At 36.8% G+C, this 16,122-nt stretch overlaps 1 protein-coding gene and 1 pseudogene across 3 annotated transcripts; both read left to right on the top strand.

Moving 5' to 3' along the window:
- On the top strand, nucleotides 1-3,961 carry LOC132183701 (Protein kinase superfamily protein). 3 transcript variants are annotated; one of them, XM_059597088.2, is made up of 8 exons: nucleotides 1-952; nucleotides 1,230-1,334; nucleotides 1,628-1,750; nucleotides 1,843-2,013; nucleotides 2,103-2,232; nucleotides 2,334-2,543; nucleotides 2,910-3,066; nucleotides 3,468-3,630. In XM_059597088.2, exons 1-7 carry the CDS (start codon nucleotides 234-236, stop codon nucleotides 3,042-3,044), a joined length of 1,593 nt encoding a protein of 530 aa, XP_059453071.2. In that variant the 5' UTR covers nucleotides 1-233; the 3' UTR covers nucleotides 3,045-3,066; nucleotides 3,468-3,630. The 3 variants fall into 3 exon arrangements, with proteins under 3 accessions (XP_059453071.2, XP_059453069.2, XP_059453068.2); XM_059597086.2 differs by lacking the exon at nucleotides 3,468-3,630 and adding an exon at nucleotides 3,717-3,961 and having other exon boundaries at nucleotides 2-952; XM_059597085.2 differs by lacking the exon at nucleotides 3,468-3,630 and having other exon boundaries at nucleotides 2-952; nucleotides 2,910-3,368.
- Nucleotides 3,962-7,813: 3,852 nt separating this feature from the next.
- On the top strand, nucleotides 7,814-10,579 carry LOC132184876 (subtilisin-like protease SBT3 pseudogene; annotated as a pseudogene).
- The last annotated feature ends 5,543 nt before the right edge of the window (nucleotides 10,580-16,122 follow it).

The raw sequence follows: 16,122 nt of genomic DNA on the forward strand, positions 1-16,122 counted from the left end.
CCAGCTCTTGTATCAGAGTGTGTCCCAGCCCCAGCCCCACTCACACTCTGTGCAGTCTATTTTCCGACCACCTCATTTATCATCTGCCACACACTCGCTTTGTCCCCCTCCTGCTTCTTCTTCTGCTTCAAATTCTATGGGGGTGTTGATAAGGTGACCGATTTTGCCACCACGTGAAGAGGAGGAGGAGGAGGAGGAGGAGCAAGAAGGAGAAGAAGAGAAAGTGGAGAAAAATGACCGATTATACGTTCTTGAACGACCAGCTCTCAAAGCGCACCTCAATCTTCGGTTTGCGGTTGTGGGTGGTGCTTGGTATATGCGTAGGAGCAGGCATAGTTCTCGTACTTTTCCTCATATCCCTCTGGTTCACCTCAAGGCGAAACAGCTCGTCGTCGTCGTCTTCTTCTTCAAAGCTCAATAACAAGTCCTCTCAGAACCCCACCATCCCAAACGTGTCCAAGGAAATCCAAGAAATCCGAATCGATCATTCTCGGAACCCGACCCAACCCAACCCCAACCCCAACCCCAACCCGGACACGAACCCGAACCCAAATGCCTACCACCAGGCCTCCAACCCGGACCCATTGCCGGAATCGGAGCCGTTATGCAGAGCTCAACCCTTTCTTCTTCAGCCAGAGGAAGGGAGCCCGGTGGGTACGCGAACCAGAATTCACATAGAAATCGGGAAAGACCACCGAATTTCGTACCCGGAGAGGGCTGGCGGGTCGTCACATGGCAGCGGAGAGGCACGGTCCGGTGACCAGTCGATGATTGCGGCGCCGGAGGTCTCGCATTTGGGCTGGGGGCACTGGTACACGCTCAGAGAGCTCGAGGAGGCCGCCAATGGGTTTTCTGATGAAAATGTGATTGGGGAGGGTGGGTATGGGATTGTCTACCGGGGCGTTTTGAAGGATAATACCATGGTTGCTGTCAAGAATTTGCTCAATAACAGGTAATATCATTGCATGTTTGTATAACACTCTCGAAATCTTAATCTATTCACTTGGGGTTTAACTGCTTTGGTGTAATTTAAGATCATGATGATGTTATTAATTCTGAACCCAGTTGAGAATTTAATGTGTTTGTTAGATTTTTGTTGCTATTTTATCGTTTGTTGTTATGAATTTGAAAGCTAGTTGGTGGAGCATATGTTAACCAAGTGTTTCATGAACTCTGTATTGGGAAGTTATGGCAGAAAAAGCTTAATTGTGGTAATTGGTTTGCTTTAGGGGACAAGCTGAGAAGGAGTTTAAGGTTGAAGTTGAAGCAATCGGACGTGTTCGGCATAAGAATTTAGTGAGGTTGTTGGGTTATTGTGCCGAAGGAGCGCACAGGTATTTTAATCTTCATTGGTAACATCTTTTCTTTCTGATCTTCAACATTTCTGCGGAACCTTGCAAGTTTAGACGATTTTGAGTTCATAAACGAAATGAATGGATATGATTAGTGGAGTAAAAAAAAATTGGGGTTTTCCCCTTCTAGTGTGCTTGGGAATTAATATTAAAGAATGAAATTTTTTGTTTCTTTTCATCTTTTTAACTTAAATATCCTTGTTTTATTTATTCTCAAGAAAGGGGAAAAATTGGCTGTCTTACATGGGAGGACTGATGCACTTGAATTGTTATAGGATGCTTGTTTATGAGTATGTTGACAATGGAAACCTGGAACAGTGGATTCATGGAGATGTTGGCCCTTGCAGCCCTCTTACTTGGGAGATTCGTATGAATATAATACTTGGAACTGCAAAAGGGTATGTGTTAGTTGAATAAGTTTATTGATTGGTGGCTCTATTCATTGGATTGTTTGTTGTGTGCAATAGCTGAACCTTAATTACAAACATAGGTTGACATACCTGCATGAGGGTCTTGAGCCCAAGGTTGTTCACCGTGATATCAAGTCGAGCAATATCTTGCTTGATAAGCAGTGGAATCCAAAGGTGTCTGACTTCGGCCTAGCAAAGCTCTTGGGCTCAGAGATGAGTTATGTGACAACTCGTGTGATGGGAACATTTGGGTCAGTCCAACCTCTCTTAATTGAAAATTATCATAGTCACTTATCATTCTGAAATTCAGGGTTTCAGCCATCCTGATTCTTTTGTGTAGGTATGTGGCTCCAGAATATGCCAGTACCGGCATGTTGAATGAAAGAAGTGATGTATATAGTTTTGGGATTCTTCTTATGGAGATAATTTCTGGGAGAAACCCAGTAGACTATAGCCGCCCTGCTGGAGAGGTATATAGTCATCAATCAAAGTTACTTTATAACATCGTCTTCTGACCAGCTCAAGATAAGCCTTATTCTTTCTGATATCAACTCACAAGTCAAACTTTCAGGTGAACTTAGTTGAGTGGCTTAAAACCATGGTTACAAATCGGAATGCTGAGGGAGTTTTGGATCCTACATTACCTGAGAAACCTTCGTCAAGGGCGCTGAAGCGTGCTCTGTTAGTAGCATTGCGCTGTGTGGACCCAAATGCTCAGAAAAGGCCAAAGATGGGGCACGTGATACATATGCTTGAAGCTGATGAGTTCCCCTTCCGTGATGTGAGTTTGCATTTACTTCTACCCCTAATTTATCTCATTGGTTGTATCATTATCTCCATTCTTTGATGGTTATGAAGTTAGACATATTTATTTTGCTCATAAATATAGAAAGATAAGCATTTCAATACACAATAAGAGATGCAATTAGTTGTTATTGTCACTTCATTCACTTTGGGGCTTTTCACTGAGAGAACATGTTGCCTTCATATCAGATTCAAGGAAAGTGAGACGGCACAATTACAAAATTCAAATCCAATCTTCTAGTCACATGAAAAGCACATCAAGAAATGTTAAACTGTGTGTTATGCAATGCTTCCCTGACTGGACTTAACTTCTAACCAAGGATTGTCTTTGCAATTGATTTAGGAACGTAGAGCTGAACGTATGCGGGATAGGTTGATGGAGAAGCGCATAAATGAATCCGGTGACAGTAGTGGATATGAAAGCAGTGTTCTAAATATTAGGTCTTTGGAAAGAAAGCACGAACCCGAAGAGCAGTAGCTTCTCCAAACTAATGTATAAGGTAATACACATGCCTTGTCTTTTGCCTCCTTATTTCCTTCCAGTGCTGGATTGTACAACACCATTTACCTTGCCTGTAAATGTTTTTTTGATAAGTATTTTCCTTGCCTGTAAATGTGATTCGTCTAATATGAATTTGCACTGTTTGTAGATTCTTTAGTACTTTGCACCCGCTGACCTTGAATTTGTGTAATGTTGTAGAGGAAATGCTCTGATATGAACTTTTATTTGATAGGATTTCCTTATGTTTGTCATCCAAATTATGCAAATGACATTAAAGTTGGAATTTTGTTCATTTCTTGACATGTTGAGTTTTGGTGCTGTACATAAGTGGGAAGAATGTGAAAACCCAATCAATATCTTGTTCTGTACATGTGAATTTGTGTCCATATACACATGTAGGTTTCTTTGTCTGGAAATCTGACTAGTTTGATTTCATCACCGACAAAGAATCAACACTATTGAGATCTATGGATTTGCCAGTCAAGGGCGGAAGAGGGGGAGGGCAGGTTAATTCCGACCAGTTATATCATAATCCATAAAATAAAAGCAACATGATCGAGTATTATATATATATATATATATATATATCGGCAGAAATGCCATTGATTAAGGATGGCTAATACAAAATCACTTTTCCTGCGAGGTTAGGTGGGAATATTGTGATCATGGGTCCTACAATTCACAAGCATCAATCACTGTAGGCAATCTACCATAGTTTTTAAAGGTGTGGGGGCATGTTTGTGACAGACTGAGGACAGAATCCTGGGACCCCTCTGTTTTTCTTGTTGCTGTTTTTGGTCTTAATACGAAATGTCCTGTGGGAACTCAATCTCTTTCTGCTTTCCGCTTTTTGCTTTTGACTTCTTGTTCTCCATTAAGATCCCCGCTAAGCATTCTGCATTTGTTCTGTTTTTCTTGGTTTTGAATTATGAGTTTGTGTCATTTTTTTTTTTTTGACTGAATCTTTATTATTGACATGTCTCTCTTTTTCCCTGCCCTTAGAACACATTTAAGAGTCGTACATTGACTATCCAGTCTATCCCTGCAGTAGGGCGAAATAACCGCTCCCTGCAGTAGGGCGAAATAACCGCTCTCTAATTGCCCTAACCATCCTAACCGCTTTTAAAGACTGTTATAAAAAATCGATAATATAAAACGACCTCATTTTGGATTTTTTTTTTTTTTTTTTTCTTTTTTTCCTTTTAAAAAGCAGTTAACAGGGCGGTTGTAGTTATCGGTTTTAACCAATAACTGTTAACTGTAACTACTTTTTCACTCCTATATAAACCTAGTAATTCGTAATTGGTGGATATAATTTTCATTGTCTACATTTTCTTTTTCTTTCTTTTCTTGGATTTATTTCTAGGAAAGCTAGTATAAAAATGTTGAGAGCTGAATGTAAAATGCAAAAATAATAAATAGGTCTTTGCATTCAACTTCAGTCTAATTTTTGACAAAAATTGTCAAATGTCACATCTAATTATAACACGTTACTCAAAAATTTTTTTAAAAAAAAAATTATAAATTTATAAGTATATACAATAAAATTCTTATTAACAATATGTTGACACGCACACACAATCAGTTTTTTTTTTTTTTTTTAATACCTCAATCTATTAATCAAAGATGGTTTACAAGAAACAAAAGATCCAAGAGGGGTGGGCTCTCAACAACAAATCCAAACGAAAGATTAAAAATGGAAATATCAAACACCAAATAGGAAATCCCGTGTTAATGACTCCATATGGGTCAGAAAAGTCCCCGTCCTTTATACCTTGGGCAAAAGCTAAGGAATGGCTGGATAAAGTGGTAAAGGCACTATAACAGAGGAAGGCAGGGCATGATCCTCTCGAAATCCTTCAATCCTATTTGAATTCTCAAAAAAGGGGACACGAATAGGGGCATGACCCTCGAAAGACCCTTCAACCCTACCCGAACAGGCAAGGGTAAGGGCATGACCCTTGAGAGACCCTTCAATCCTATTTGAATTCTCAAAAAAGGGGACACGAATAGGGGCATGACCCTCGAAAGACCCTTCAACCCTACCCGAGCAGGCAAGGGCATGACCCTCGAGAGACCCTTCAACCCTATCCAAACCTCTGGAAGGCAAAAACAACTCCCATGAGGAGGTTGAGGGGGTGGAAGCACTGTTGATCTCGAAATCGGATCTGTCAACTAAGACTGACTTACTTCATAAACAAAAGTTTCTTCCACAAGATAAAACAACAAGATCTAAGGAGACCAAAGCGCAAAAAATGTAACATAAAAAGCATCATTAGGAAGCTACAGGGGTTGGCGGAGACAAAGGAAGACGAGCCGTCCAAGGCTGAAATCTCTAATTGAACTTGTTCACAAGACTACTAATAACATTGCATTTAGTTCACAGAATCTAACTTCCTGCCATGACCATCCATATTTCCAGAAATGCAATGCTTGAGAAAACTAATTCCCAGGAATGTGACTATTTTTACGTTTAAGATGATTATAAATTTGGTAAGATCCCCAAATATATTACTCATAGGCATCCTATAGGGATTATTTTTATTCTTCCCAAAATATCATTATGTTTATTCCCTTCAAGTGCATGAGACTGTCTGATACAAAATTATTTAAGAATTAAATAAAAAATTACAAGGAAGAAAAGCTATATATAAAACATGGGTTTTCTTTCATTTTCCAATATTAAAATTATCCATCTTATTTGATTTATTTTCTTTATTTTTCATCTATAACCAACTTTTTTGTGGTTATACTCGAATCCATTCATTCAATGCAATCAATTTTGGCAACAAGCAATTTTTTAATGGATCTTATTTGTCCAAAATGTAGGGCAACTTTAATTTCATGCAAAACATAGGACTAGTCTTCTTCCAAAAGCTTATATCAAAGAGAATCCAAAAGCAACCGCAAACCAACCCAATTGGAGAGAATGGATTTGAGTCCGTAGAAAGACATGGCCCATATAATATTTCATTAAACGAGTGTGAAGCCCAAAGTTGAATTAAAAATATTAAATATTTTCCATTTCAGTCCTTTGGATGACACAAGGATTCAAAGGAATTCAATTCATAACCCCAAAATACAGAATAAGGTGGGAAAAGGGGAGAAGGGGGGAGAAGAAGGAAATTGTAATATCCCACTTAAGAAAAATACAAAAGGAAATAATAATATGGAAATATAGTGTGACGAAAATAAAGGAAATTCACGGCGTGAATATAATGAGAAATTGAGCTCATAGGCATTTGATCGCTAGAGTGATTAATATTGGATGTTCCCTTTTAAAATAAAAAAATAAAAGAATTTTTTTGGAAAAAAACTTCATTTTTAAGCGTTTTTTCAAAAGTGTATTTTAACTTTTTTTAGGGTAAAAAAAGTCGAAGAAATATTTTTGAATTTTTTTATCAAACATGTCAGCTTTTTGTTTGGAACTGTTTTTTAGGTACTAAAAGTATTTTTTAACCTCTCTAACTTTGATTTCGTCAATTCACCCTATTTAAATTAAATATTTCACGTGTTAGGTATCACCTATTAAAAGAAAGTTTGAACTCACACGTGAAAGTGAGTGTTAAAGTATTGATTAAGTGATTAAATTTAACTCTTCTTTTTTTTTTTTCTCTGGTTTACGGGAAGCTGGTGCAATTTGTCTATCACGGCTGGTCGGCTGCCGTACCTGCACTGCATGCAGTAGTTCTTATTTTTCTGCTTGTTGACAAGGGCCACTGCTTTGTTGTGATTTCTCTGAAGAAATAAATAATGAAATGGAAAAATAAGATAATAGCAAAATAAATAAAAATAGAGACAAGAGATTTTACTACAGGATAAAGCCTTAAGGATTACGTTAAGCATTTTTCTTGCTTTTGCCATAAGCACTTCACGAATCAGCCATTACATGTTTTAATTTCACTCAGTAGCACCTCTCATGCATTTAATTTGAACAAAATCGTAATTGGCCGCTGGTACGAGAGACAACTTGCTGACTGTTTGTTTCCTTTCTTTGGTATTTTCTTTGCTGACAGTAAATATATTTATGCTAAATATCCTTCCCATATTTCTGTTGTGTCCCACAATAAAGACATTTAACATTACCCTCGACAATACGGCAGTAATATGAGAGAGGATATGTAATTTTCAAAATAATAATAATAATAGAAATGAACAAAATATCTTACTTCTAAAAGGATCCCATGCCTTGTTTGTTTTGTTGAAACAAATATAATTTCATTGAACGTAAATTGATTTTACCATGATAACATAATCATTAGCTACTGAAAGTTACTGCCACTTTCTTTTATGTTGTTTTCATTCCCTCGCGTGGGATTGGATTACCTTATATATTGGCATTTTAATAATTGGAAACATGAGCGAGAGGGCACATGGTGGGGCTCTAAGGCCATCAATCAGTTTTGTCTTCGTTATTGTTAGCCAATCTGAACGGTCCTTACAGAATCATTCCAGCGCGTCAAGCTTCTTGATGTTAAAGGCCGTGTTTCCTGTCGATCGTCCACGTACCGTCCTCAACTAGAATGCGTATAGCTTGGGTCGACGTCGTTTACGCAATGATAAGGGCATCGTCACATGCATCCATTCCCCTATCTAGCAATCGATAAGGTTAAAAAGATGCACAGCGCGGAGAACGAGAAATAAGTTAAAACCCAAGCTGCGCGCCCACCACAGCACGGGATTCAAATCATACAGGTCCCCTACACAACTTGGCTCCATCCCCTTATAAGTAACCCCAAACAATTTGCAACTGTGGTCTAAAACTACGCCCATCCAATATGGCTTCTCATATTCCCTTGTTTCTCTGTCTTTTCTTTCTCTCTATGATCTCCTACCTTCCCTCTATCTTGACAGAGTCCGACAACTACATCGTTCACATGGACTTGTCAGCCATGCCTAAAGCTTTCTCCACCCACCATAACTGGTACTTGACTACTCTTGCCTCCGTATTGGAAAATTCCCAACTCAGCTCCACTAAAACAACTACTCCCTCTTCCTCTAAACTTGTCTATTCTTACACTCATGTTATAAATGGTTTCACTGCAAGCCTCTCCCCCTCGGAGCATGAGGCCCTGAAAAGTTCTCCGGGATATGTTTCTTCGATGCGGGACTTGCCTGTTAAGGCCGACACAACTCACTCGACCCAGTTTCTTGGGCTCAACTCCAACTCGGGCGCGTGGCCCGAGTCCAACTATGGCGAGGATGTCATAATTGGGTTGGTGGATACAGGAGTTTGGCCAGAAAGCAAAAGCTTTAATGACAAAGGCATGTCGGAAGTTCCATCACGATGGAAAGGAGAATGCGATGGTGGCAAAAATTTCAGCTCCTCTTTGTGCAACAAGAAGCTCATTGGGGCTCGCTTCTTTAACAAAGGTCTGATTGCCAAAAATCCCAATGCGACAAAAACTATAAGTAATTCCACGCGCGATACAGATGGGCACGGGACCCACACATCAAGCACGGCGGCTGGAAATTATGTGGACGATGCGTCCTACTTCGGCTACGCCACAGGAGCCGCTAGAGGCGTAGCCCCAAGGGCGCGGGTGGCCATGTACAAGGCCCTGTGGGACGAGGGTGGCGTCACCTCCGATATTATTGCTGCCATTGATCAAGCAATTTTGGACGGTGTAGATGTCATCTCGATATCGTTGGGTTTGGATGGAGTCCCTTTGTATGAAGACCCCATTGCCATAGCCACGTTTGCAGCGTTAGAGAAGGGTATTTTCGTCTCTACATCAGCGGGAAACGAGGGGCCTTTCATTGAGACCCTGCACAACGGCACGCCGTGGGTTCTAACCGTTGCTGCCGGTAACGTGGACCGTGACTTCGGCGGAGTTATTACTCTCGGCAATGGGGATTCTGTCCCCGGCTTGACTCTCTATCCGGGGAATTCATCTTCCAGCAAAATCCCAATTGTTTTCTTGGACGCTTGTGACAATTTCAAGCAACTGAAGAAAATTGGGAACAAGATTGTCGTATGCAAAGACAAGAATGGTTCCATTACTGACATCCAAGCTGACAATCTTAGACAAGCTCAAGTGGGTGGTGGAGTGTTTATAACGAATATTACTGACTTGGATTTTTCAATCCAAACCACATTTCCAGCAATTTTTTTCAACCCACAAAGCGGAGAAACCGTTGAAAACTACATCAAAACCAACTCCCAGCCAAAAGCAAGCCTGGAGTTTCGGAAGACAATTCTCGGTTCCAAACCAGCGCCAGCTGTCACTAGCTACAGTTCTAGAGGGCCATCTGCGAGCTGCCCATTTGTCTTGAAGCCTGATCTAATGGCTCCTGGTGCGTTAATCTTAGCCGCGTGGCCCCCACAAACTCCAGTCACCACACTGCAAAGCTCGCAGGTACTATTTTCTAACTTCAATCTTTTGTCTGGTACATCCATGTCATGCCCGCATGCAGCGGGAGTGGCTGCTCTTTTGAAGGCGGCGCACCCTGAATGGAGCCCCGCCGCCATCAGGTCAGCCATGATGACAACATCGGACACGGTGGACAACACAGGGGGCCCCATCAAAGACATAGGAGACGACAACAATCCGGCTAGTCCTTTTGCCATTGGTGCCGGGCATCTCAACCCCAACAAGGCAGTAGACCCCGGTCTAATTTACGATGCCAAGATAGAAGATTATGTGAATCTTCTCTGCGCACTAAATTACTCCACGAAGGAAATTCAAACCATCACCAAATCGGCTTCATACAATTGTTCATCTCCGTCGTTGGATCTTAACTACCCTTCTTTTATTGCATTCTTCAATTTGAATGACTCGAAATCGGATACGAAAACCGTACAAGAATTCCATAGAACAGTGACCAATGTTGGAGGAGGGCAATCAAGCTACATTGCAAGCGTGACAGCCATGAAAGGGATTCAGGTCCGTGTCACGCCGGACAAATTGGTGTTCAAAGAGAAGAACGAAAAGAAAAGCTTCAAGGTGAGCGTAGAAGGCCCACGGCTGCTAAAAGAGCTAATAGTATTCGGTTATCTCAGTTGGGCGGATGCTGCCGGTAACCACGTGGTCAGAAGCCCCATTGTGGCCACTGGAATCAGCTCGGATGTGTTGCCGGAGAACTGACTTGTTTGCTAAGTAAAAGTTATTTTAGGTTAAGAATAAAAAAAAAAAAAAACGAAACAAAACAAAACCAGCTCTTGGTGATGAAACTTGCAGCAATGCAGTTTGATGGATAGGCTATTCGATCGTGTGGTTGTTATACAATAGCATTTCCTATCGTGAAAAAATATCAATCATACGATTTTCCCTATTTATTAATTGTTATAATATTATATTTTGGGGGACGAAAGAATTAAGTATAGATATACATTATGCATATAGAACAGGAAGACGGGCAAATTCATGAGTACATAAAAAATGTGGACGTTTTGATGGCCACATCATTACTTATGTGGTTAATCCCGTAGTCCTGGAAACAGGTTATATGATTATTTCGCAATAATTCATGTTATCGCGGTAATCTCAGCATAATTAATATCTCATTAAGTTAGGTTAATTAGTAGTACCTTTTTTTTGTCACAGTTAATTAGTAGTACTTGGTCTGAAGTCGGAGGCTTGTTCTGAGCTGTAATTAATTAATCATGCAAATTCATGACCACATTAATTAATTAGATATCAATCTATCGAAATTTAACGAAATATATATATATATATATATATATATATATATATATATATATCTTCTCGTCCAAACAGCTAGCCTAAAAATAAAAAATAAAATTAAAATAAAATAATAAAAAAAAAAAAAAACAAAGAGAAAAAGATTGAAACCAAACAATAAGCATGTCTACTCTCGTTCAATTGAATTTTGTTAGGGTAATTTTTGGGCCACAACAAACTATAAGGTAACGGCTATATTACGACTCAACTAAGGTGGTCTCCCAAGTATGAGAATGTAGTACCTTCAAAACATAAAAGTCTTCAAAAGGGTGCTCAGCCGAGGCCATAGCGGAAGACACTTTAATGCTTAAGTTAGCATGAGTGTATTGAAGTGTAAAATAATGGTTTTAGTTATTGAGAGAACTAGCCTCTAGACTATAGAGCTCGAAAGAGATAGCTTGAGATCAATCAAAAAGCTCCCTCCAAAAGGGATATCAATTAAAGGGCATTCTAGGCCGATGCTAGTGAAAATGAGAAAATATCAAAATTTATCGCTTCTTGAGATTTGATATGCTTATTCTGTAAAATCCTATATTTGTCCTTTTTTTTTTTATTATACCCCTATCTATCGAATCGATCAGAGAGGAACCCATAGGATATATACTTTATTGTTGTAGATGTGGCGCTAGAAGAAGGGCCCAAGTTCCGACTTTGCGGCTAATGTTAGAGTGGCCTCTCTCTCTCTCTCTCTCTCTCTCTCTCTGTGTGCAAGCCTAGTGGGACCCTTAGGGCAAAAAGAAAATTTTTAAATGTCCAATCAGAAAGAAATAATGTGTGACTAAGAATCAAGCAATAGACAAATCATGATAATTTGATACCAATTATAATTTAAATCTCGCACAGACACAATCATGCAACAAGTTTTTGACATTTTGTAGAATAGTTAATTTAGATTCCGTCAATGCATGTGGAGATTGGAGCTGTAGTTGATGATAACGCCATAGCCGTCTAATTAACCGACGATAATATATATTTGATAGAAACGGAGAAGATGGTAAGCTAATTAATTAATCCAAAGTTCACTTGATTCTTCCTGTCTACAACAAAATTTAGAGGCCTTTTAAAAAAAAATATATATATATACAGCCTGATATTTAGATATCATGCATGTATTATATATGTATATATAGCATGAATATTGATGAACTCGTAGTTAGGATAAAACCAAAGGGTGTTGAATCTATTGATTTATAATAGATTTTGATTTGAAAAGGTGTTTTGATGTAATATATCTATATATATATATATATAAGGTGAGAAGTGTTTTTTTTTTTTTCTTTTTTCTTTTTAATTTCACAGGAAACTTTATATATATATATATATATATATATATATATATATATATATATATATATATATATATATATATATCGATTTTATAATCTTTTTTAACAAAAAGAGGAGAGAATCAAAAGTTTCATAATTGAACTCTTTGGGACAACTGATCAACCAAAGACCTCACTAGATCATCGACTGCTAGCTAGGACCAATGATAATTTTGATATAGTACTGATTACTGGAATTCAATGATTATCATTGGTCAATTTGAAGTTAATTAATAAGACGTGTTTGCTACAATAATATTGGCCGGAGATTGAAAAAATTTACGACTTTATTGGGAGAAATTTTTCTTGAACTTTTGATATCAATTACAATGTTTCCTGAATTCTTGAAATTGAATATTAATCATCATGAGCCTCCAACTATAGGGTCAGTTCCCATATCATAAGTTTCTTAATTTAATTTTCTTCCTGCTTATTTTTCTTTTATGGTCACTTGATTATGGATATATGGAATTAATTACCGCTAAATATTACAAAAATAGGATAGTAGAAGGAGTATAACACAAAGAAGAAGAAATTAAAAAACAAATACGACCTACACACAAACCTAGCTTTTCTACGTTGCATAGGCCACCAAAAACAAATAAACAAGACAGCCCATGTAATAGAAAGCGACTTGTCCATGCAACGACACAAATCGATCACATGCAGATTGCAGAAGTAGATCATCTCGGCAATTTCCAGAATACAGGATGCTTATAAAGCATAACAATCATTAATAATAATAATAATAATAAAGCACAAATATATTAATTTAGACTGAGACATTTGTAGGGACCGATGTCGAAGTTGTGATCGAAGGGTCCATTCCAAAAAAAAATGGAGTACATAGAGTGACAAATTTTCATTAGGTAAGAGATAATGGTAAATGCTTCCAAGATATTCTTTCACTTCCTCCTTTTCTTTTTATTTTCTTTTGAGTTATAAATGGATATTAATTCTTGATATATAAATAAAATAGTAGAAATGATGTTATTGGTGATTTTTAAAAAGAATTAAAATTATTTCTCAAAATTGGAAAATATATAGAAGAAAGAAAATGTTCTGTTGCAAGCGATATGATTGAATTGAACCCGTGGTGCAGGCTCTATGATTAGTGTATTTTACCATAACACCAAAAGTGGACTAAAAGAAAACACGAGGAAAGACTTTGAATAAAAATAATATTAAAAAAAAAAAAAAGGTTTAACATTTTGTGTTAAAACCAATTTGTAGTTAATTTATGTATGTCTAAATAAGATTGAATCATACTAATTACCCTTTTGTAGATTGAATCATGACCATAGATCATGATAAAAACACGTACGATAAAAAGGATTAGAATTTAGATCAGGTGAAAGATTGAAGAAAGAGAGATCACTTATTGTTTTAATTAAAAAAAATAAAATAAAAAATCAGTGTCTCTTTGAAAAGACACTAAATGAAACAGAAACGAAATTAGACAAGCTGATTAATGCTGGGTTCATCTTATCGTAAAGAGATTCTATCTGAAACTTGTACACATGTGTGGGGATCACCCATATAGTTTCAAGACAAGAAATGGAACATTAATTCACACGCCTGACTTCTTCAATTGTCATCTTCTCATCAATTTTCAATAATCATACACAGCGTTAAATCATTAAACTCATTAAAACATCTAGATAAATTTAATCATTTAATCAATATTTTAATATTTTTCTTTATGTGTAACTTCAAACTCAGCTTTTAATGTCTAACACCTAAACTATTTGATAAATTATAAAATCAAGATTCGAATTCATGACCTTACAAAACATCTCTGTATCCAATATATATAATCCACGGTTGTTACAACAGCCGTGGTGAGTGGTGATCACTGATGTATGAATGTCACTTCTATGTTGTATGATTATTGCCTTCTCCTTTACCTCATGATACCACAAACCACAATCTATATCGATCCATCTCTTCATGTTCTCTTTACTTTAAACAATAAAGTGGAAAAGGAAAGAGACTTTGGAACTTCATCATATCCTCCAATATTTATATATATATATATTAATTAATTAATGATTGTGGGAATCTGCATATATATATATATATATGGAGGTCCCAATAGACACGTCTTTCAGATTTAAGCTCAGATGGAATCTGCATATATATATATACACATAACTATGTTGAATAAATATTGATGGAATAGTTTGGATTGTAGTCCATGAACATAACTGCTCCTTTTTCAATGGCGGTCCATCTCGTATAATATCATTGCCGCATGAATCAACATCTTTTTCAACACCCACTCAATCAATCACTCAATGTTTTTGTTAAATCATTATAATGTACGATATAGAAGATGAATAACGGAAATAAGGTTCAAACTCATGACCTTTGAATTTGATATCATGTTAAATTACCATGTAATGTATTTTGAAAGTTTAGTCTATAGAAAGAGATAATTTTAATTATTTAATTAATACTCTAACAATTTTTTGTAGGCTACTATTTTTGATAGTTCGGTGGGGATTAGGATTCCCTACAATTTCAAATTCTAAAATTAAAAAATTTAGATTGTTTTTAAGCATCAAAATGTTTGAAAAATGCCACCTATTAAAAGGGTGGCATTTGATCGAGACAACGAGAAAATAATTTTCATCACAATGAGCTCATTCTTCACTTTTGTAAAGATGCTTCTTCTTCAGAAAATCAAAATATAGTTTTTGGTTTGAAACTTTTTTACAACATAGAGAGTAAGAACATCATAAAAATATATATACTCAATTCTAAATTGTAGCATGCCACATTTTTAATATGTGGTATTTTTTAAGCATTTCGATGATTAGAAATGGCTTAAATTCCATAATTTCATAAGAAATTGTAGGAAATCTTGATCCGTTGGATCTATTTGGCCTCCTAATTTTTTTTTTTTTTTTTTTTGTTAGCTAAAGTTGACGTAACTTTTAAAATCACCACTGGATTTGAAATAGATCATTATTAAGTTTTTATCCAATATTATAGTCCCTCGAGAAATAAGGCCCAAAACAAATTTGGGTAGAAATAATGGGCCTCAATTAATTTACTTTTTCAATGTGCTTGCTTTGAGACCTTTCCCAAATTGCGCATGAATTTCTCAAAAGGGTTAGACGAGCCAGAACTCAGAAGCACCACGCGGTGAATGGTCCCAAAGCACTAGATAGGACGACCGACCAAGATGACAAAAGAGTTGTCTGCAACTTTTGCCAATGAGTTTTTTCCGAAAATGCTAAAAGTACAACTATTTTTTTAAAAAATTGTCACTATTATGAAAAAAAATTAAAATTTTATTTTTTAAAAAAATACCAAATAAAAGAAGGGTCAAAATAAAAATTATTGGTTCGATCAGAAACTTTTTTAATTTTTAATTTTGTTATTTTTTTAAATTAAAAAATAAGAAAAAAGTTGGCTCCAAGTTGACCCTCAGTTGAGGCTTAATCATTCCTCATTTTTTTCAGTGCGAGGACCAGAAATGACCTATCCAAATGGAGTTTCTTTTTCTCCTTTTCCCTTTGTCTATGTAGCTTTAAATCATAGAATTCAGTTAAATAACTTATGATGAAGATGATATGCATGGCATGCCTGCTTTGAACAGAATATCAATATGAAAAAATAAAATTTTCTTTCTTTTATTTCCTTTTGGTTTGATGATTTTACATTATTAAATTAGATAGGAGAGGCTATATGGAAACTTGGTGAAAAAAATCTGAAAATCTGTGGCAATGATCAGCGTTTTCTGGTCCACCAAATAGATGCAACGGTCATTTATCTTCTTCTTCTTCTTCTTTGTTTTTTTTTTTTCTGTATATATTCTTTATTGGAAGTAGCCCATGTCTTCATGATCAGTTGAGGAAAAAGGGCTAAAGAAATTAAGCAAAGAATATATCTACAAGCTAGCAACCAACTTGGATCCGTCACTATGCTCGTTGAGGGGATGAGACTTGGCCAATTCTTTCTTTCCTTATCTTGGTATTCATTTACGTCAACTGAATGACTCGAAAAATATCTCATCATCACGTGGAATCTGCTGGA

The sequence above is a fragment of the Corylus avellana genome, chromosome 7 (assembly GCF_965113065.1).
Source record: "Corylus avellana chromosome 7, dhCorAvel1.hap1.2, whole genome shotgun sequence".
Lineage (NCBI taxonomy): Eukaryota > Viridiplantae > Streptophyta > Magnoliopsida > Fagales > Betulaceae > Corylus > Corylus avellana.